At 38.6% G+C, this 22063-nt stretch overlaps 1 protein-coding gene across 2 annotated transcripts in view; it reads left to right on the top strand.

Moving 5' to 3' along the window:
- The window catches only part of Ibtk (inhibitor of Bruton tyrosine kinase), a 67587-nt gene that overhangs the window by 13921 nt on the left and 31603 nt on the right, over nt 1-22063 (top strand). The window contains exons 4-17 of one of the 2 annotated variants that reach the window (XM_034483901.2): nt 1284-1408; nt 4786-4896; nt 6312-6482; nt 7761-7878; nt 7968-8148; nt 9984-10107; nt 12288-12465; nt 14072-14246; nt 15228-15830; nt 16590-16676; nt 17435-17517; nt 17598-17635; nt 18078-18174; nt 21039-21140. In XM_034483901.2, coding sequence (XP_034339792.1) covers nt 1284-1408; nt 4786-4896; nt 6312-6482; nt 7761-7878; nt 7968-8148; nt 9984-10107; nt 12288-12465; nt 14072-14246; nt 15228-15830; nt 16590-16676; nt 17435-17517; nt 17598-17635; nt 18078-18174; nt 21039-21140 — 2193 coding nt within the window. Of the gene's footprint in view, nt 1-1283; nt 1409-4785; nt 4897-6311; nt 6483-7760; nt 7879-7967; nt 8149-9983; nt 10108-12287; nt 12466-14068; nt 14247-15227; nt 15831-16589; nt 16677-17434; nt 17518-17597; nt 17636-18077; nt 18175-21038; nt 21141-22063 lie in introns of both variants that reach the window. The other variant, XM_034483899.2, reaches the window with a different exon arrangement.

The following is a 22063-nucleotide window of genomic DNA, read 5'->3' as shown; positions in this document are numbered from 1 at the left end:
TCATAATGTCTACTCAGAAGAAACTATTTTACCCACACAAAAACTTAAAAAAATAATATATTTAGTAAGTGTCTTTGTGTGAGTGTTATGTGTCTGAATTGGGTATGAATATGGGCAAGCCTATGTAACACAGTGCATGTTGAGGTTAGAGGGTGGCCCTGGGTGTTGGTCCTGGCCTTTCACCTTGTCTAAGTGGCACCTCTTTTTTTCTGGTGCATCAGCCAGGTTAACTGTTGTGCAAGCTTCTGGAATTCTCTTGCCTTTGACTCCTGTCGCCTTGTGGGAGTCCTTGGATTATAGATCCTCACTTCATGTCTAGCTTTTGTGTGAACTCTGGGGATTTGGACTTAGGTCCTTATACTTGTGTGACAAGCACTTTTGCCTATTGAACCATCTCCCCATCTTACTTGCACATACAGTGTCACTTCTTCCAGTTTCTTTGCCCTTTCGGTTTTGGAAATGTGGATTCACAGGAAAAGAGAAGAGAATTAAATGGGAGTACTGCATGGTTTGTATCTAAGCTAAGTGAGAACACAGTCATCACCCCCCCCCATTCACACATTTTGTACATGACATTCAAAATTTCATTCTACAGTATTTTCAGTCTTCCAGAATAAAAGTGAAGACTTATCACAGACTTACATCTGATTACATTTTATATCAGTTTGTATTAGTCATTGTGATTTTGTGTATCAAGAGTGAACTGTGAAAGTTAATGCTAGGCTTGTTGTGTTGATTCAGACCTGTAATCCCAGTACTTGTGAGGTGGTGTCGGATAAGGAGGTGGAGGCCGCGCTCTGCTACGTAATTAATTCGGAGGCCATCCAGCACTGTGGAAATCCTGTCTCAATCCCTCAAATCCCCTAAAAACCATTAACGTTTGATTAGTACCATATAGTACCAGTGATACTGTGCTCACTTTTATAAACACAGATAGAATAGAGTTTTTTGGAAACAAGGTAGACATGGCAGGTGGTGGTTCATTGAGGTTACATGTTAGCTCTCAGTGAGGACATGGGGAACCAAACGCTGTGATTGCTCACATCAGATTCAGTCTTTAACTATGATTTGGTATTTTGAGTGATAGAATTTCCTAGAATTATGTATTATATTAATAGATTCATATTTATACAGTACTACAATTGTTTTAAATATGGGAGCTAAGCCAGTTTCTGTTGAATCATGTTTCAGGTAAACTGATGATTATCGTGTATCTATAATTAGGCTAAGTTGTAATTTGTTTAAACCATCACAGTATAAAAAAATCTTAATTTTTATTTCAGATCCCACAGAAGTCTATACTTGGGGAGATAATACAAACTTCACTCTGGGTCATGGAAGCCAGAATAGCAAACACCACCCAGAGCTGCTGGACTTGTTCTCCAGGAGTGGGGTTTATGTCAAGCAGGTATTTTCAAGGATCATCTGTGTACTTTGAGAGATACGCAAACTTTGTATTTTGTAGTATTTTGGAGTTTGCACAGTTTTACTCTTTTGAAGGTCTAATGATGCAATCCATTAGGAATTTCCTACTTCTGTCTCTTTTTTCTTAACTGTATTAGTTTTAGTCATGTCAGGACTGTAATGTACCCTGGACATATGAAATGTTTGAAGGGGTGCTAGGACATTTTTTTTCTCAAGTGCGTGTGTTGCAGGTTGCTGTGATTTTGGTGCATGGTCCTGAATTTCTAAACGTGAGTGGGTGTGCACTTTGAGCTGGTAACTTGTGAGGCTTTGCTGAGTGCTCTTCGTCCCTCTGCTCAGTGATGTGTTTTACTTGCACAGACTGTGCCACTGACAGGATGTGGCTGCTCTCTAGTGCTCTGAATGTGTGTGCTTGCTGTCCTTAATGTTACTCTCTCTTAGCTTCCTTTTCATTTTACTCTAGTAGTTGAAGCTAACAAGTCTGAAGTCTTATTTTTGCTATGCACTCTGTCCTCATTTTAATGCTAAGATATTTACAAATCACATCATTTGAATTCATCTTTGTTTTATGAGCTGTGTTAATCTTTCTGTTACTATAAAAAAAAAAAAAAAAAAAGCGCCTGGGATTTATTGAAAGGAAGAAAGATTTATTTTAGATCAAAGTTGTAAGCCAAACATGTCTAGTTGGCTCTGTGTTTTGGCCCTGGTGAGCTAGCATAGCCTGTTGGAGCCTGTGTTAGAGGACACTGCTCCCCTAACAGCAGCCAGCAAACAGCGAGTGAGAGGGAAGACTGCCCTCCCATCGTCCCCTTGGAGGGGAGGGCATTCCCATAGGATCTTTTACTGTCCCCCCCCCCCCCCCCCCCCCCCCCGTTAAGTGTCTACTACCTTCCAGTGACGCCAGTCTGAGGACCAAGCCTTTTAGACAAGAGCCTGTGGAGGACATGCCAGATTCAGGCTGTAGCATAAAGCTCTCTGCCAGGCCCCTTCCCAGCTTTTTCTGGGATAGTGACCATGGTGTCTAACTTGATTCCTTAGCGCAGCTCTTTCCCTTGTTGGTATCTACTTCTGATCCTTGTTCTTACTCATTATTATTCTGTTTAAAACTAAATAGTTTAGCTGATCCATCCTTGGGAAAATCCAGACTCAGTAGGTTAGAATGTGAGGGTTTTTCTACTCCATAATTTCATTTGCTTTCTCAGTGAGTAAGTGTGTGTATGTGTGTTAGTTATAGAGAATGTTCATCCTTGAAAGGCCAGGAATAGGAGGTTGTATAGGAATGGAAAGAGACTTAAGAATTTAAGAATTAGATATATTGATGTCATTAAAAAAATAGCTGTCTCTTAAACCTGAAGAAACTTACAATACTGAAAAGGTGGCCATCATAAACCTGGTGTCAGAGCCGTCAGAGCCGTCAGAACAGTAGTGGAATGTGTTCACTACGTAGTCCCTGGGGCAGGCAGTGCTGAGGACACATTCGCTTGAGTAGTTCCTCCAGCGTTTCATACAGAGGCAGTTCATTTGTCCTTAGTTTCCTGTCTAGGAGCTCAAAATGGTAACCCATCCACAGCTGTTGATGACTGTTTAAGACAATGCTTCTCAACCTTTGTAATGCTGTGACCCTTTAATACAGTTCCTCATGTTGTGGTGACCCCAACCATAAAGTTATTTTGTTGCTACTTCATAACTATAATTTTGCTGCTGTTTACAAATCATAGTTTAAATATCTGTTATTCAGGATCTCAGACGTGTGACCCCAAAGGGATTGAGACCCATAGGTTGAGAACTACTGATTTAGAGTATTGGAAAAATATTTTTTCTTTTCAGAGTTTTTATGTGGTAGAGCTAGATTTTGTGGTCTTGAGTGGGGCACTTCCGCAAGCAGTGAGGGAATAATGGGACCGTTAAGGGAAGACCTGCAGTATGAGTCTATCCGATGGTCCTGTTATATGTGCAGTGTAAGAAATTGATTTTCTTCTACTTGATGGTATTAAGTTTAGAAAAACACATTAAAAAACAAAATATTCACTAATGAAAGGAAATAGTATTTGTGAAGTAATTGAGGATCAGAGTGGTTTTCTGAGGACGACAAACTCTGTGGACAGGTATGAGAAGGAGAGAATTTTAAGTTTCAGTCTGGGAAGAAGAAGCTGGGTGGCTTCTTAGTGAAAAAGAGCTGACTGACTCTGTAGTGTAACACCTACTGAACGGAATGAACGTCATGGGGTAGAGATAAGACCGCTCTGTGTCCTAGAGAACTGCAGGGAAAAACCATGTCTAATTGTTTAAAATACAGTGTGAAGTTCTGATACCGTGGATTGTTTAGTAGTGGCATAATAATGAAAATGTAGTTGACCCACAGATATTTGTTTTGACTCATACAATAATTTTTTTGTTTTATAAATTTTAAGTTTAAAACCTTGGGTTTAGATTTTAGATTTTCTTTTATTTGTGGTATTTGTTGTACAGCTAAATGAGTATATTACTCTTTTTGGACAGGCATGCTGTGTTTTAGATGTCTGAGTAGTTCATGGATTTATGTAGCTCAGCTTATAATTTTCTTATTTTCCAAAAGATTAGGGTTTTGTGGAGAAGGATTCTAGGACTTCTTTTTCTTCTTTCTGTGACTTCAGAAGGAAGGAGTTAGGTAGAGCCACATAACGCTGCAGTACGACCAGCAAAATTCGGCCTGTAGGCTCAGGCGTGCTTGAAAGTCCTGTGAGTGTACTGTCTCCACCTTCTGCCGATGCAGTCTACCTGCTTCCGTATGCTTGCTTCTGGAGGATGTGAGTGCTCAGTGTGTGTCAGCAGCTGCTGGAGCCTTGGGACCTGAGAAGAGAAGTGGGAGAGAGAAAGACTTGAAAACACATGAAGTTCTTTAAGGCTGTCTAATGATATTGAAGCTATATTTGATCACAAAAGAACACACTACTCCCCCAACTGACTACTGCCTAAAATGCAAATGACTACTGCCTAAAAATACTCTCCATGTTACTACTGTTTTATTAATAGCATAGAGTCTATATGATAATCTTTGTTCTCCATTTTTCACTCTGCTTAATTCTTGCTGTTTGATACATCATTAAATTGGAAAACAAAGGACAAGTATGTTTTGTCATTGAGACCTGCAAGCTCATGCTTCGTGTTTAATCTCCTACTTAGCTGCTTTTTTTTGTTCACCTACCATGTGGATGTTGATAGATAGATTTTCTATTTTAGAACACTTGTACAGAGAAAAGTATAGTGAATACCCCTAAACCCGCTACCAAATTTATACAATTAACAATATTGCACTTTAAAGAATAAAATAAAAGGATTTTTTCCAGACCGTTTTAATAACATAATTCTGTTTTTCCGTAGGTGGTGCTTTGCAAATTTCATTCAGTGTTTCTGTCCCAGAAAGGGCAGGTTTACACCTGTGGCCATGGTCGTGGAGGACGGTTAGGCCATGGAGATGAGCAGACATGCTTGGTAATTGAGTCATTACATAATAGATGTTAGTAAAGCCACGATGAATTAGAAACATCACGTAATTTTTAATAAACTGTAAGACCAAAGTAATCTACAAAATTAGCAAAAGCTTTAAAAAATCTGTTTCCGAGTATATAGCACACAAATTAAAGACTTAGATATAAAGTGAAGTGTCTCAAAAATATTTGACCTATAGAAAACACTGAGTTAGGAAATATATGTATTTATAATATGTCTGTATATGTACATGTATGTATATACACACACATATATACATATACACATATTTATGTATATGCATATATATATAAATTATTGAGTTTCTCTGGAGAAGTAGTTTTTATTTCCTTAAACTATTTTGTTAAAATATACATGATCTAAAAAGTGAGCAATATTTATATATAATTATAATGTGAGTTTTATTAGTGGTAATTGGGAAAAAAACTTAGTTTATTACATACCAGGAAAGTCTGCTTTTTTTCTTTTTTATAAGAAGACCTCTAGCATGTTTATCCCGTATTAAAGGTTTATCATCTTCTATTAGAAGAAAGCTACATCATTAATACCTTCCACCTCCTGAGGACTTGGTACACTGCTGTTATGTTTAGTAAGTCTCGCAGTGTCCTGTGAGCAGCAAGTGCCTCTCTGCATGTTGTGTATTACAGTAACACTAAGAAAGGAGTCATTTATTGACTGCTTAGCTCTCAGATAAGGAAAATGAGGGGGGAAAAGTTAAAATTTAATTGAAATCAAATAGCTAGTAAGTGGCTGAAAGTTAAAATTTAATTGAAATCAGATAGCTAGTAAGTGGCTGAGGGGAGCTTTGAGTCTAGGGTAGGTAACTACAGAAAAACAGGATAATGTATGTATGCTTGTTTATTCCTTCAAGGGAGACTATATTCATTCCTTTCCTCCCTAAAATACCAAATAGTGAGAGGGCTCCTTTTTTTTCTTTATTCGTGCCTTCTAAATTTGTATTTGGTATACAGTATGGGCTTAAAAATCACTTGAGACTTAACAGGATGGCTAAGCAGGTATTGCTAGGCCTGACATTATGAGATTGATCAGATTCACAGAAGGAGATCCACAAGTTTTCCTCTGACCTGCACACATGTGCCATGCGATTCACACACGTGCGCGCGCGCGCACACACACGCACACACACACGCACACACAGAATAAATATTGTAAAAATGTTTTAAAACTCACTTGACTTATTTTATTGAAGTTCCACTGTCTTTTATCTGTTTTGCTCATGAGCCATGAACATAAGTGTATTAGCTCACCTGCTCATAGATGAAATGAAAGCTTAAACTCTTGAGGGTACAGTCATACCATTTTGGTTCTGTGTGCATTTTTATATAAATGGTCATTACAGACTATTGTATTATAATAAACTTAACTTTGTTGCCTAGGTTCCTAGGCTTGTGGAAGGACTATCTGGTCACAATTGTTCCCAAGTGGCAGCTGCTAAGGATCACACCGTTGTGTTAACTGACGATGGATGTGTTTATACATTTGGTCTCAACATGTTTCACCAACTAGGAATTATTCCTCCACCTGCTAGTTGTAATGTACCCAGACAGGTAAGCTTCTGTTTATAACCAATTAGGTGTTGATTTGCTATAAAACATGGACAAAAGACATAACTTACTGAGTAATTATTTAGTTAGTTAACGTCATCTTCAGTGATACATACTTTTTTGATATGACCCATGCAGCTTGGGTCCTAGAACCCTGGCTTGTTTCAGTGAGAGAACGAGGAAAGGAGAGATAGGCATATATACAGGAAAGCTTAAGTCAAGTGGTAGTGTGCTTACTCTGCTAAGGGCACCTATTATCGCCAGCATCCCAGAGCCTCAGCGTGTTTCTTTGGCACAGCAGAGGGAAGGAGTTAGCTGGTCTTGGTGGGAAGTCTTTGTAGGCTACAGTCTCAGGCTGTAAACATCCAGGAGGAGGAGGAAGTTGTAGTTGCTAATCTGTGCACACACTGGTCAGCTGTTCATGAACAGGCATACTCAAGCTCTTGAGGAAAGCCTTGGCTTTCCTGTTGAGTCTCACTCAGGTAAGACTCTGCCACTCCCTTGGCGGAGGAGTTCGTCTCCTTTGCATGGCTGTGGAGTACACTTAGCTGAGGGTCTCGCTCACTCAGGGCTTCCCACACTCTCTACTTTTTTCTTTTTCCAATCCGGGTTGTACATTTGTGAGATTACTTACTTAATTACCACAGAGCTAATTGTGCACTTGGGGGCAGGTACTTTTGGATGTCAGAAGAGTCAGCTAGAGCTAGAGTTACAGGTTGTGCACTACCTGTCACTGCCTGTTGACTTACTGTCAACTTGTGGGTATTTGGCTTTGTGGAGTTACGGCCACCTTAAGATCCTGAGTTGATAAACAGCTTTGATTTCCTAGGCAGGGGTCACATGACAGTGTTCAAAGATAGTTCAAGCAGGAGGGGGTTGGTGAGGCCAGTGACAGCTCTGGTGGGTAGAGAGTCCAGATATGCATAAGACATATTCTCATGGATGAAAGTCATCTGAGCCAAAATGTCAAGCTTGCTACCATTGTGAGACCCTGCATATTTTAGATTTAAAAATCACTATATTTTTTTAAGAATGGTTGTTTTGTATATTGCTTATTATTGCTAAAATTTTAATGATTTGGGTTTTTATTTAATGTTAGTTTGGTTTACTAAGGCTGATGACCGAATGTGGCTGTCTCTGCGTTCTGAGGATTTGGGTCTTGTCATGAGTGAAGAGGGGTGTTGCTAAGGCAGTGGCAGTGAGGAGGGTGGACTTGTATCTTAGAGAAACTTGTACTAGATTTTAGATATGTAGTAACTGCAGTCTTGTCATTTTAAATAGATACAGGCAAAATATCTGAAAGGAAAGACTATCATTGGAGTAGCAGCAGGCAGGTTTCATACGGTGCTGTGGACTCGAGAAGCTGTTTACACACTGGGACTGAATGGTGGACAGTTGGGTAAGAAGTCTTTATTGGCAATGTCCAGATGCTATAGTGTGATTTTAGAATAGGTATTTGATGGTGTGCTTATTTGTGTAAATTTTTAGGTCACTTACTGGATCCCAATGGAGAAAAGTGTGTCACAATCCCTCGCCAAGTCTCTGCCCTTCATCATAAGGATATTGCTGTGTCTTTGGTAGCTGCAAGTGATGGCGCCACAGTCTGTGTCACCACAAGGGGAGATATTTACTTACTTGCAGACTATCAGTGCAAGAAGATGGCAACTAAGTATGTGCATTTCTGGAAAAGAAACCTGTCACTATAGGATACAAGAACTCAGCTCCCTAGCTGCTTACAACTGATAGGTGCATGCACTGCTCTATGAGAAGACAGAATGCAAAGGAAAACTGAGAATGCTTTTCTTTGATTTGGGGTTTTGGATAAGAATCCAATGGACATATAAAAGCTTTGTTTGCAAATTGTAAAATAATATTTTTGAATCATATTTAACATAAGATATGTCCCACAAAGTTTAATTTCCTATTGAATGTATCTGGGTCACATAACTAGGCTAATCCTCATTCTTGGTTTATAACATGATCATTATTTCATCCATAGGCTTTGATCCCTTCTGTACTATCTATTAACAAAGGATCATTACCATAAACACTCTATCCAGGTTCACTTATTACATCTCACTGGTGCTGCTTATCCTTGTCCCACGTAGCATGGTGTGCTGTGTTTAGCATGCCGCGGTAACATGCAGTAGACTAGCTATTACCTGGGATATCAAAGAATACAGAATCAAATTTAGGCATGGGTACACATGTCAGTTGTAGCTTTCTGTCTTGTACTTATATACAAACTCAGGATTTCACCTCTGATTTTATTTAGAGTGATATAAAGTATAGGTGTTTAAAAATAATCGGGAAGTAATCTTGTGTTTCTGATACATTCAGTCCCTAGTAGTTGGTTAATTTGTATCTGATTTGGCAGTATTGTATTGTTTTAGGTTTTTCTAAAGTAATTACCTTTTGTAGTAAATATTTTTTTTCAGACTGATATTTCAGAATTTTGAGCAATGTTTCTTTCTGTTATATTTCATTAGAGTAGGCAGTATAAACATGGAAATAACATGGCACAATTGTAACTAATTCCTTGGAAAGGATAACAGCTCTTGGAAACACTGCCTCATGTACAAGGCAGTTAGGGATTTAAATGTGGAAGCAGCAGACATGTTCTTGCTCGTGAGTGAAAGCGATGGTGAGATGGTGACATCATCACATTATTAACTCTGAAGCTAGCTGAACTGAACACGCCAACGTCAGCTTACCACATCCTGTCTTTCCTAGTGACGTTGGTTGCAGGTTGCATTTTAGTTTCAAAATCCTGAAAATGTGATCACACGTGTTTGTTAGGTCCAATTAAATAGGTGTGAGCTGACTTGTTGTATGTTAAATTGTAGTTTTTATTAACATTTATAAAAGATTTTAAAGTTCTTGAACACATGAAATTGTGTAAATATTCCTTCCTTTCAAATTTTCAGTAAGAAATTGTTTTGATACAGATAAAAGTACTACATGGTAACTTTGAAAAAACCTTTGGAAACGTTGTTTTCAAAGTAAATAAAGTTTATGAGAGGGAAGAGGGTTGGAGAGTAGTAGTAGTAGTTGGCAGGTTCTCCAGTGTCCAGACACAGGCAGACAAGCGTGTGGCCAATGGGTGAGTGATTAGCAGTGGCTGTGATGTTCATGGCATGTGTGCCTGCTTAGGTCTGGCCAGATTTAAGCATTTTTATTTTATTTATTTATTTATTTATTTATTTATTTATTTATTTATTTTCTGTTAACATTCAGTTGTTCCTAGGAGCTGACAGCCTTCCAAAGAATGAAAGTCTAAGTGACTGTGTATCTCAGCAAGTAGAGCCTGGGTACTTGTGGTATGAGTTGAGGCTTTGAGAGGAGAGTCTTGCCATGGGAAAGAAAGAGCAGCCTGGGAGGGACTGCAGGGACTGCAGACGGAACCTTTCTGTTTTCCCCAGCAGTCACTGAACAGTCATTTCCATAAAATTAAGCATGTGTGCCTTAGAGAATATTAATTTACGATTTTTCTTTTTCACTCAGACAACTAAACTTGAAAAAGGTTCTTGTCTCTGGAGGTTGTATGGAATACAAGGTTGACCCTGAACATTTGACAGAGAATGGGGGTCAGAAAATATGCATCCTTGCCATGGATGGAGCTGGAAGGGTGAGTAGCGTTTTAGGTTAAAGACTAGTGCTGTGGTTTACAAAGACCATGGTAACATGAAGTGTGTGCCTGGCTTTTGATGGTGGCCACTGGTGCTCCTACCCTTCTGTGACATCTAGTGGAGAACTAGGGTTGCAGAGACACACAGGACTATTGAATTATTTAGTATGTAAACTGAATATTGATCAACAGTGTTGAAAGGCATAGGTAGAAGAAAATGTCATTTAGTTATTTTTCTAACAGTAAATAGGCAATATATTACAGATTTGGGCCACAATTGAAAGGATTATCCCCAATTATGCTTTTCTATAAGTGTATATACAATGTATATGTATGTGCAGAGACTATGGTGACCTTTATTCTATTACATGTGTAAACAATGGTGTGCTTCTAGGTCTTAGCTCTTAAATGTCATTTTTATTCCTTGTGCAAGTTTATCAAGGCATTTCTCTAATAAAATTGCTAGTTTGAACTACCTTTAATTTTTTAAATTATATGTTTATGTGAGCACATGCATGCACAAGCACGCACAAACACTGGAGTGCACTTATGTGGATGCCAGAGGAAAAGTTAGGTGAGCTCTTCTCTCTTTATACCATGTAACTCCTGAGAATTGAACTCAGGTCATCAGGCTTGGCAGCAAGCAGCTTTACCTGGGAACCCTTTTCACCAGTCCTAAAATATAATTTTACATAAAGATATGCTTAATGCAGGCTCAAAATTATATTATAAATTATAGATATCTTTTATATTTAAATAGTATTGTAAAGCTTAAATATATTTAACATGTCTGTGTATTATATATTAGTAACACTGAAAAAATTACACACTGTGACTAGCAAAACAGTTTTCTTATAAAATAATGATATAAAGTATTTTGTGAGGTGTAAGTGGTGATATAACTCTTCACATTTTAAAGACTGAACAATCACTTCTGGGCATATTTGTTGGTATTACAGAGTGCCTCTTCCCCCCTCATGACACTCCATAGCCTTTACATAGTGGTGCTCTCCTGTAGTCTAGCTGGCAGAGGCTGTGCTGGCTGCACAGTAGACTACAGTGCATCTTGGGCTGCTTAGAAGACCTTGTTTTGGCCGGACAGTGGTGGCGCACGCCTTTAATCCCAGCACTTGGGAGGCAGAGGCAGGTGGATTTCTGAGTTCGAGGCCAGCCTGGTCTACAGAGTGAGTTGCAGGACAGCCAGGACTACACAGAGAAACCCTGTCTTGAAAAACCCAAATAAATAAATAAATAAACAAACAAATAAATAAACCCTGTTTCAACCCCACCCTTTAAAGATAAACAGATACAAGATATATTTGAAAAGCGCCACCTGCTGATGTGTTCCTAAGTACAAGTTGTAGCCATTCTTTTCATAGTGAGAGCATGACCTTCTCTGTGAATGACTTTGGCAGGTACTATTTTGTGCTTTACTTAAAAAAAAATGGTTATGAGGACTCATACTTCTGGAAATCATCAGTTTTAACTGGGTATGGTGGAACACTCCTTTAATCCCATTGTACAGGACAATGAAGCTGGTTCTCATGAATTCTCAGACTAGCCTGGACCCTATAAGTGCCTGTCTTACAACAAGTAAACAGCTACAAGCAGTTTTAAGTTTAGAACATGACAGGTATCCAGGCAAAGGCGCGGCTGCTGTAGATGGAGCTGCACAGGGCAGCTCAGTACCCTCCCCTTACATCCGCTCTGTGCCTTATCAGTGCTCCCTATTCAATTCCCAGGATGGCTGAGAATCATTAGACTGGGTTCTTTATTTAAGATTTTGTTTTAGTTATAATTAAGTATATCTTCTCTTTCTTCTTGAGAGTGCGTTGGATTGAGTTTGGTAATATTCGACATTAAAGTATTGGTCCTAACATTTTAGTGTGCTACACTATTGCAGCAGGACTGTTTGCCCCAAGCAAGTCATGTGGGAAGCAGCACCTCCTTTAGAGGAGTGCCACTGAAACAAATTTTAATACGTGATGTGGCATAATCTACTTTCCTGAGAGGTGTATGTCCAACATTGTCTTGATTTTTGTAGTCTGTCTTCTCTGTGGAAGAGTAATCATGGAAACACACAAGCTAAGACTTTTATTCTGACAGTGCTGTTTTTAGTTCAGAGTCCTTGTTCTGATGCTGTGCGCGCTATGTAGTGCTGTGCTCTGGTTTCCTCACAGGTATTTTGCTGGAGATCACTCAGCAGTTCTCTGAAGCAGTGCCGATGGGCCTATCCTCGCCAGGTGTCAATCTCCGATATTGCTTTAAATAGAAATGAAATTCTGTTTGTCACACAGGATGGGGAAGGATTTAAAGGGAAGTGGTTTGAAGACAAAAGAAAGAATTCTGAAAAGAAAGGTCAGTTGGTACGACTGCACTGAGTACCCTAGTCAGCTGCTGATGTGGGTCCCGCTCGGCCGACCTCTAAGCTGTGTATTTGCCTTTGTGGTTAGTTCAGTGCCTGTTGCTACAGACTGTCAAGTCGCTCATGGCAAAGGGCGTGGGTGTCCCTCTCTGTCATTAGTAGTTAATGTATTCTTTGGCATTGTGGTCCTGCATTATGTCCTCTTGAGTCACTGAGTTACTTGTTACATGCTTCAATATATCTTAAGAACATTTATCATTGCTTAGAGTTATAAACGCTTCAGAATTATAAAACATAAAATGAAGAGTTTGTATAATATTGATTTGTTGTGTTTTATTTTTTTTATAGATGACTCAAGTCTTTAAACATGCAGCGTGTATTGACTATGTGTAAAAATGTGGGACTCACAGCTTATAGAGCTAAAAGATACTTTCTACTTAAAGTTCCCTGAGACAGATAACTAATGCAAGTGTACATGAGTTTCTTAAGAGCATGTGGATGGGAAAACTGAGTGTCAGAGGAAGCATAGTGAAGTCCAGGAGCCTGAAGCAGACTGTATTTGAGAGTGTAACCAGAGCACAGGTCTGTCTTGTAAGAAGACATGCAAATCTTCAAAGTTTTGCATCGTTCTCTTAGTGGTCTGACACAGAATTTGTGATCTCCTGCTCACTGAGCTGATTCTCAGTGTTTTCTGTACTAGTGACTGGCTGTCCTTGAGACCCCATACCTTCTTAGCACGTTGTGCTACTCCTATTTTAATTTATTTTAAAACATTTATTAACTTAATTTTTGTATACGAGTACACTGTCACTGTCTTCACATGTACCAGAAGAGGGCACCAGATCCCATTGCAGATGGTTGTGAGCCACCATGTGGTTGCTGGGAATTGAACTCAGTACCTCTGGAAGAGCAGTCAGTGCTCTTAACCACTGAGCCATCTCTCCAGCCTCATCTTAATTTTTTTTTAATCACTCCTTTTCCCCTCTCCTGGTTGGTTGCAACAGTCCCAATCTATACCACCTTTATTATTTCTGTCGACTTGATAGTTTTTGTGTTTATTTTCTCATTTAAATTTTTTTCTACTATAACCAGAATAACTTTTTATAGGTGCTGTGTCTACATGGAAACATTTTATACTTTGTTTTATAGCCTGAATTTGACTAGTTGTTAGTCATATTTTTACTGCATATTCTCATTGCTCTTCTTGAGGTTAGGGACATTTTGTCCTGACTCAGTAGGAGCATAGTGTGGTCCTTTGGGCTCAGTGCCTGCGAGAGAACGGAAGGAGCATGTGGTGACACTTATGTTCATACAGAATTAATATAGGTAGGCATGCCATGCTGAAAGTTAACGTCGGCTGCAGTGTGGAAGGTGTGTTTGTTGGAAGAAGAAATTTTGGCTAATACTGAAAATTCTCTATGTATGTAGTAAGCACACAGATCGGAATGCTGTGTTGAAGATGGAGAGGTTCTAAATTCCTCAGAAGAACTTCATGTGTATGAAAGATACTTTTATGTTTTCAAATCATTTTTTATTCCAGTTACTCTAATTTCATTGCAGCCTTGATTAATGATAGTTCGTTTATTTTCTTTTTAGCAGACATTTTACCAAACCTCCATCATTCCTCATCAGATGTGTCTTGTGTCTCTGATACAAATAGTGTGTATGAAAGAATTCGACTTGAGAAACTTCCTTTTGCCCATAGAGCTGTTAGTGTCAGCACAGATCCAAGTGGGTGCAACTTTGCAATCCTACAGTCAGACCCTAAAACAAGGTATAATTGTCTTTAATCTATTCTATTTTTAGAAGGAATAATCATTAGACCTTCTTTTGTTTTCAGTAGCTCCTGATGCATATTTCATTAAGGAGCTGTTACCGAGATCTGTAGAGCCTTCAGCAAATGAGTATGTTACAAGGGCAATCACTGGGGATAGTGTGTCTTCCCCCTAGTTTATACCTGATGTTGCAAACACTGAAGACAAACGTATATGCCCACATAGGGTCTGTTTTTAGTCCATGTTATACTTGAGGGTCTCAGGTTCTGAAGACTGTATTATAATACTTCTTAGGTAGTGTGTAAAAGTTTCTGACTTTTGAATATGATAATTGACAAAAAAGAGGTGGTATGGTCACCTTTTGAGTAGAACCCCAGCAAAAATATATTAGGCGAGAGAGAAGAGAAACATCAGTGGCATTGTTGAAGAGGGAGGAGGACCTGGACGTTGGGTGACCGACCATTTTGGTTTGCCCAGGTCCCCAGTTTAGCACTGAAAGTATAAGCTGGGAAAGGTCCCAGTCCGCAGAAAAGCAAGAGCATTAGTCACTTCCCTTGGTAGGGTGTCATGTAGATGGCAGGGTGTGATTACAGGCATATAGCACTCAGGGTTGTACACTGATTGTATATATTTTGCTTTCACTTGTGTGAGTAACTATGACCTTAGTTTTATTTTTTTAGTTCTTGTTTTTTTCTCCACTTCTAAAATAAGTTATGTGAGAAAGGAAAAACGTGGGAACTTTTCTTATTTTTATTGTTTTCAATTAAGTTGTTTAACCATATGCAAAAACAAATAGAAAAAAACCTAAAGATTGGCAGAATATTTAACATTTTTGGGGTGATATTCTTATATTTTACAACATGCCAGAATTGAATATTTCTAAGTTCAATTTAAGTAAACTGTTTCTTTTCAAGAGAATCAGCTTCTGATCCATTTTCTTGTTCTCTTCATAGTAGTAATTATCTTCGCTTCATTTCTAGCCTTTATGAAATTCCAGTTGTGTCTTCATCATCCTTTTTTGAAGAATTTGGCAAGCTCCTGCAGGAGACAGATGAAATGGACAGCTTCCACGATGTGACCTTTCAAGTTGGCAATAGACACTTCCCTGCACATAAATACATTTTGGCAGTGCGCTCTGACTTCTTCCAGAAGTTATTTCTTTCAGATGGCTCTCCTTTAGAACTGACGGATGTTTACCGGAAAGATGAAGATGCTGCTGGCCGCCATCTCTTTGTGGTGGAGAAAGTTCATCCTGACTTGTTCGAATACCTCTTACAGTTCATGTATACAGATACCTGTGACTTCCTAACTCATGGCTTCAAACCAAGAATGATCGTGAACAAAAAGGCAGACGACTGTAAGGGCTCCCCAGATTCTCATCTGCACGCTGTGAATTGCCATGTGGATGATAAACAGAAGTCAGCATTTGAGGTGTACAGAAGCAACCAGGCTCACACACTCAGTGAACGGCAGAAGAGCAAACCCAAGTCTTCTAAGAAGGGAAAAGGTGTTGGGGAAGATGATCCTGTAAGGATGTTGCAAAATGTTGCAAAGAAATTTGGCCTCAGTAATTTGAGTAGCAGGTACAGCTCTCCTCCTGTGCTCCCGAACTTGCCTCTCTCAGCCCTCTCTCAGCACTGTTGCCTCTTGTGCTTCCATTCCTTCTCCTGTCTTCCCTTTCCTCTGCTTCCGGGGTGGCGGTACATGGATGCGGACCTTTCCCTCACTGCTATTTTCCGGCAGTTATTACTAAGGGACTTCCTCATTTAAATAAAAGATCAGAAAGGTTGCTGACAGGTTTCAGTGCTGTGCAGGGAGTGTGTAATGGAAAGAGTGGCAAGTTCTGTTGTGTGCTGGAAAGGTCTCAGACCTAAACAGTGTCTGCTTTGCTGCTCTACTCACCCTGGCCAGGGCAGGTTTCTATGGACCTCAGTTTCTCAGTATGGAAAGTGCTTGTGTTGTTGATAAAGGCCTGAGTTATATAAGTGTCTTACGGCCCTGTCGTCATGAATCAGTATTGGTATTCCCTTTCCCTCACAAGGCTGCCATGTGAAGCTGCTGTGCTAGTGCAACCTGTCATAGGTTAATCAGGAAGAGTGTGTGCAGTGATTCCTATTGGAAAATAAAAAAAAAATTCGTTATTGGCTTCTCAATAATGCTATTAAGCATATTTTCAATTCTTAGTAAAACTATGATTTATTGTGGCTTGGAATGAGGTTTCTTGTTTATTTCTAGGAGATGATGTAGCTGTGTTTAAACTGTAAGCTGTCAGATTTTGTTGTGTGTTGGTCTTAGGAGACCACTGTATTCACCTTTTGTTAATTTGTATTTTTCCTTGATAGGTTAGATGGAGTCAGATTTGAAAATGAAAAAATTAATGTTATTGCGAAGAAAACTGGTAATAAACTGAAGCTAAGTCAGAAAAAATGGTAAGTTAGTGGATAAGGGTCAGCACTGCATAGTCAGCGTTTGGTTCCCAAGATGGAAGTAGAGCTATTTGCAGCTCTCATGAGAAGGAAGCCACCCAACACCCATTACCTCTGTTACTCTTGGAGGGGATGGGAGCCATTGAGCAAAGAGCAGTGACTGCTCAAGTCCTTGCAGGAGGTCCTTCTTTCTGTTTTAGTCAGATGGAGAGAGGGATTTTAACTGTTGCTTTTTTTCAGTTTCGAGTCTTTCAAGTGAGACTTGATGCTGACCTCCTCCCCCATCAGACTGTATTTTCATCATGAGGATGAAGGTTTTGCTTAGTATACTTTCCCCAGAATAGATACTCTACATACAGTATTAAAATATTGTGTTAGATACTTTATAGGTGATAAGTCTTGGGGAGGAGAAGCTGAAATTTTTTTGTGGATTACTTGGCATGCAGTAGTTTGTTTAAATAAGAGAATTAAAGAGTTTTGAGTATACTACTGACTGTCACTAGTACCTTGCCTGTAAAACAAAAGAAAATCAAGTGGAAGGTTTTACAGCTTAGATTCAGTTTCCTTTTCAATAAAAATTTAAAAATGATTTGGCTAGTATTGTTTTCATGAGATAGTGAGAGATGACGTACATGCATACCCATATTTTTATTCTTGCCCAGCATTTGACTAAGATTAAAGTTGAGCCAAATTCTTGGGCTTTCCCACCTTCTCTGCAAATATGCAAGAAATTGATGTTTGTTTGATTGAATTTTTTTCAGTTCCTTTCTATATGATGTCACCATGAAGTCCGTGGATGGAAAGGAATTCCCCTGTCATAAGTGTGTGCTATGTGCAAGACTTGGTAGGTTGCGTGTGTGAGCTGCTGCTGAGTACTTTGTTGGATTCTGTTTCCCTGTTCTGACTGCACTGTTTCTCTTCCAGAGTATTTCCACAGCATGCTCAGCAGATCGTGGATTGAGGTGAGCTGGGAGACAAAGTGTGTGGGCCTCACTGCGTGGAGCGGGGCTGTACACGCAGACATTCAGAGTTGGAACTTTTTATTTTGGATTAGCTTTTAATTCATTTGTGTTAAAGTATGTGTGTTCAGGTTTGCTAGAAAGCACCAACATTTGGAAGGTAAAGTAGCTGCTGTAAAGTTGATTAAAATTCACAGTCTTAACCATTATCGAGACACTCAGTAGTACTGTCCTGTGTGCCTTGTTTTCCGAAATTTTCTGTGTCCCTTTTTTATGTTGTATTTTAAATTAAAAGTCTCATTTCAGACTTGTGTTTTATAAATGCTTTCAAGTGTCTTTGGTGTGATTTCCTGTCTTAAGTTTTCATAGTAGTAACCCAACTTAGACTATGGTAACATTTTGTTGTTTCAGATTAATGAGTTTATTCTGTCTCGTGTGCTCATAGGCCTCCAGTTGTGCAGCTCTGGAAATGCCGATCCAGTCTGAGATTCTGAAAGTGATTCTGGACTACCTCTATACTGATGAAGCTGCGCTCATAAAAGGTAATGAAAGGAGGCTTAGCTGGCTCAGTTACAATAGACTGCTGCAATCTCCACCAGTCAGCATTGCCTCTCGAACTGTCACTGGAGGCTTAATTTACAATAAGTAACAGGTTATTATGAATAATAATCAAGCAGAAAAGTTACATTTTTATCACACTGAATTATTCCTTTTAGAATTAGATGTCATGAAATGATAAGAGAAAAAGAAAAAAAAGAATTATATGTCATGGTTAAAATTCGTGTTAGAAATTTCATCTCTCTAGCTATTCTGATTAATATCAGTGAGTACAAGGTGTATAGTTTCAGACAAATTCTCTATGGAATTTCCTGTTTCCAATAATGTACAATGTAGCAGCAGTGAAACTGTTGTATTGGAGGGACATTCTGATTTGTACGTATTTTCAAGCAGAACTCATATTTTAAATGTCCTGTTGGATTGGCCACAGCTCTCAGTGACCCGTGGGGTTTTTATGTTGTTAGTTTCAAGGCTCAGGTTACACTGAGGATTTTCTTTTTTTAAAGATTAATTTATTTATTTCATGTATTTGAGTACACTGTTGCTGTCTTCAGACACACCAGAAGAGGGCATCGGATCCCATTACAGATAGTTGTGAGCCACCATGTGGTTGCCAGGAATTGAACTCAGGACCTCTGGAAAAGCAGTCAATGCTCTTACCCACCAGCCCACATTGAGTTTATTTAAAGTGAAAAGACCTTGTCTGTTTGCAAGAAATTACAGTCTAGTGGACAATCAATCTGTGTAAGAAGACAAGTGTAGTTAAGCAGGGCAGTTCTTTGAAAGTAGATGCTTTTTGTTAAGTACAGTCTACATGAGGAAACCTGGGTGGTCTTTGTTAATGAGAAGGTGTTCAATTGAAAGAAGACTGAAGATTTGTCTATTTGAGTGTGTAATTGAAACTTTAAAATATATTTACTGTATATATTTAAGATAATGCATACACTTTAAAAGAAATATATATATATATATAACCTATATATATTTATTTCCTTTTCAAGATTGAGATATTCATACCTAACATTTGCATGTTTCAGAATATGTCTGTTATTTTTTATAATTTAAAATTGTGCTCCTGTCACCATTTTCAAATTGTACAATATTTTCACCTGTAAATTACTATGAAAAATCCACTATTTTAACCATAACAATGAGTACAGGGCATGGGATGTGCTTGTATAGTTTTCATATTTTTTGTGTACAGGTTTTGCAATCACTTCTTTTGTCAAAAGAATTTTCAGAATTCTTTTTGCCACTATTTTAAATGATATTTCTTTAAATTTGTGTGTGTGGGTGTGTGTGTGTGTGTGTTGTACACTTGTGTAGGTCAGAGGTAAAAATCGGGTGTCTTCCCTTGTTTTTCACTTAATTTTTTTGTTAAATTTTTTTGTATCTGTCTGTCTGTCTGTCTGTGTCTGTGTCTGTGTGTCTCTCTCTATATTGTATGTATGCAGGTACCCATTAGGGTATTGTATACCCTGGTATTGGTGGTTAGGAAGAGTTATTGGGGTTGGTTTTCTTCCATCTTGTGGGTCTTGAGGATTGAACTCAGAACACCATGCTTGGTGACAAGCGCTGTTACTATCTGAGCCACTTTGCCAGCCCTTGTTTGCTATATTTTTAAAAAGTGATTTTTTAAATTGTTATTTTGAGGGAGGATTTTACTGTCTTAGGACAATCCTGTTTAATTCATTTTAAGTCAGTATTATTCAAAAGTGTATTTTATAGCCCCCTTCTACCTACTTCTTTGGGCTATTGTCATTATATTATATTTTTACATAATATTTTGTGCCCATCATCACAGATCTATTATTACTGTATACATTTAAAAAAAAAAATGTGTCACCAAATACATTTCTACTATTGTTGGTTGGTGTGTAGTTATGTTTATGGTATTCAGCTTTTTGTTTTTAATTTAACTTAAGATGTTTTATTTTTGAGACTTTTGTGTCTGGGTACAGTGAAATATGATCATCTTCAGCTTTATTCAGCTCTGCTTCTCTCCTCCAGCTCCTCCCCTCCTACGTTTGTTTTTTCTTCCTTTTTTTTGAAAGACCATAAAGTATAGTTAGTGCTTCCCATAGGTGTTGTGTGGGCTCCACTGGAGGATGGGTGACTTGACTGTTTATTAGTTTTAGGAATATTTCTCAATGAAATGGGAAATTATAAACAAGTCAGACATTCTAGTAGGCTTCCACACTGAAGTATTCACTTCAAGTTGATCATTTCATGGTCCCATCGTGAGAATGTCTGAGCCAGTATGGTGAGTGGTTAGTGGCAGTTCTCAATCCGACAGAAACTAGAATTAACTGGGTGGATGATGGGCCTCTGGACACATATGGCTGTGGGGATTATCCTAAGTATCTTCATAGAGATAGGAAGACCGTGGGAGAACCATCTGCTGTGGATGGAACCATTCCCTGCCTTGGGTCCTGGATTGTTTGAATAGTAAGAGTGGGGACCGAGCAGCATCCACTGCTGTCTGCTTACTGTGGTTGTCATGGTACCAGTTGCTTCATGCTTCTGCTGCCCTGACCCCTGCTGTGATAGCCTATGTATTGATCTCTGAGCCAGAATTCACCCTTTCTTGCCAAATTGCTTTAGGGTTTTTTTTCCCCATAGTAATAGGAAGAGAAGTTTAAACACCAATGGGTTTGGTGGCGGATTTTCCTACATGTCCACCTAAGAGGTAGGGTTATTTTGATGTGTTCAGAATTTGTTGCAGTTGTCATTCTGACAGGTAGAAAAGAATTATAAACCTCTTTACCTTGATGTCTTAACTGGTTTTGTTTTTACTACTTATAATGGTTACATTGCCAGAGTAATTTTTTTCTTTTTCTTTTTTTAGAGTCTCAAAATGTGGATTTTGTTTGTAATGTTCTTGTAGTGGCTGATCAGCTTCTCATAACTAGATTAAAGGAGATTTGTGAAGTAGCATTGACTGAAAACCGTGAGTACTTTAAAAGTAGAGTATTACTGTGTTTCCAGATTGACCTAATGCTATTATAGTATATTGACCTTGTTGTATTAACTTTATTATTCCATTTAAAGTAAAACACCGTTGTTTTGTGTGTGTGTGCCGTTAAAAAGGAGTCAAGACAGTTGGGCATGGTGGCGCATGCCTTCAATCCCAGCACTTTGAAGACAGAGGCAGGTGGATCTTTGTTAGTTGGAGGCTAGCCTGGTCTACATAGTGTTCCAGAGCTGCATAGTGAGACTGTACATCAAAAACAAACAACAAACAAAAACATAAAAAGGGCAAGACATTTAGATTATTATATGCTGTCATTTCTAAACACATTCTTTCCTAGAAATAACTGAAAATGTATACACCTTAGATTTAACAACTATTTTTCTTAATATGTCATGAAATTCTAAATAACAAAGATGATTCTAGTCTGTCCATGTATTTCAATATTGGAGCTTTTTACCCTTACCTGGTTTTGATTGCATTTCTTCTCTCTCTGTCTCTCTCTCTCTCTCTTCTCTCTCTCTCCCTCTCTCTCCCTCTTTCTCCCTTTCTTTCTTTCTCTCTCTCTTTTAAAGATTTATTTATTTTTTTAATTATATGAGTACACTTCAGACACACCAGAAGAGGACATCAGATCCCATTATAGATGGTTGTGAGCCACCATGTGGTTGCTGGGAATTGAACTCAGGACCTCTGGAAAAGCAGTTAGTGCTCTTAACCACTGAGCCATCTCGCTAGCCCTCTCTCTCTTTTTTTTAACTAACCTTTTTCCATTTGCTGGAAGTTTTATGAAGTTCTTCCCTTAGCTTAATTCAACAAAATCCATGGACTCTTCTTTCAAATCTTTTACTTTTTTTTTGTAAGTCAATTGCTTGGTTTTTTCCCTAAACATTCATCTTAGA

The sequence above is a fragment of the Arvicanthis niloticus genome, chromosome 21 (assembly GCF_011762505.2).
Source record: "Arvicanthis niloticus isolate mArvNil1 chromosome 21, mArvNil1.pat.X, whole genome shotgun sequence".
NCBI classification, from domain to species: Eukaryota; Metazoa; Chordata; class Mammalia; order Rodentia; family Muridae; genus Arvicanthis; species Arvicanthis niloticus.
This window is presented reverse-complemented; position numbering and strand designations above follow the sequence as displayed.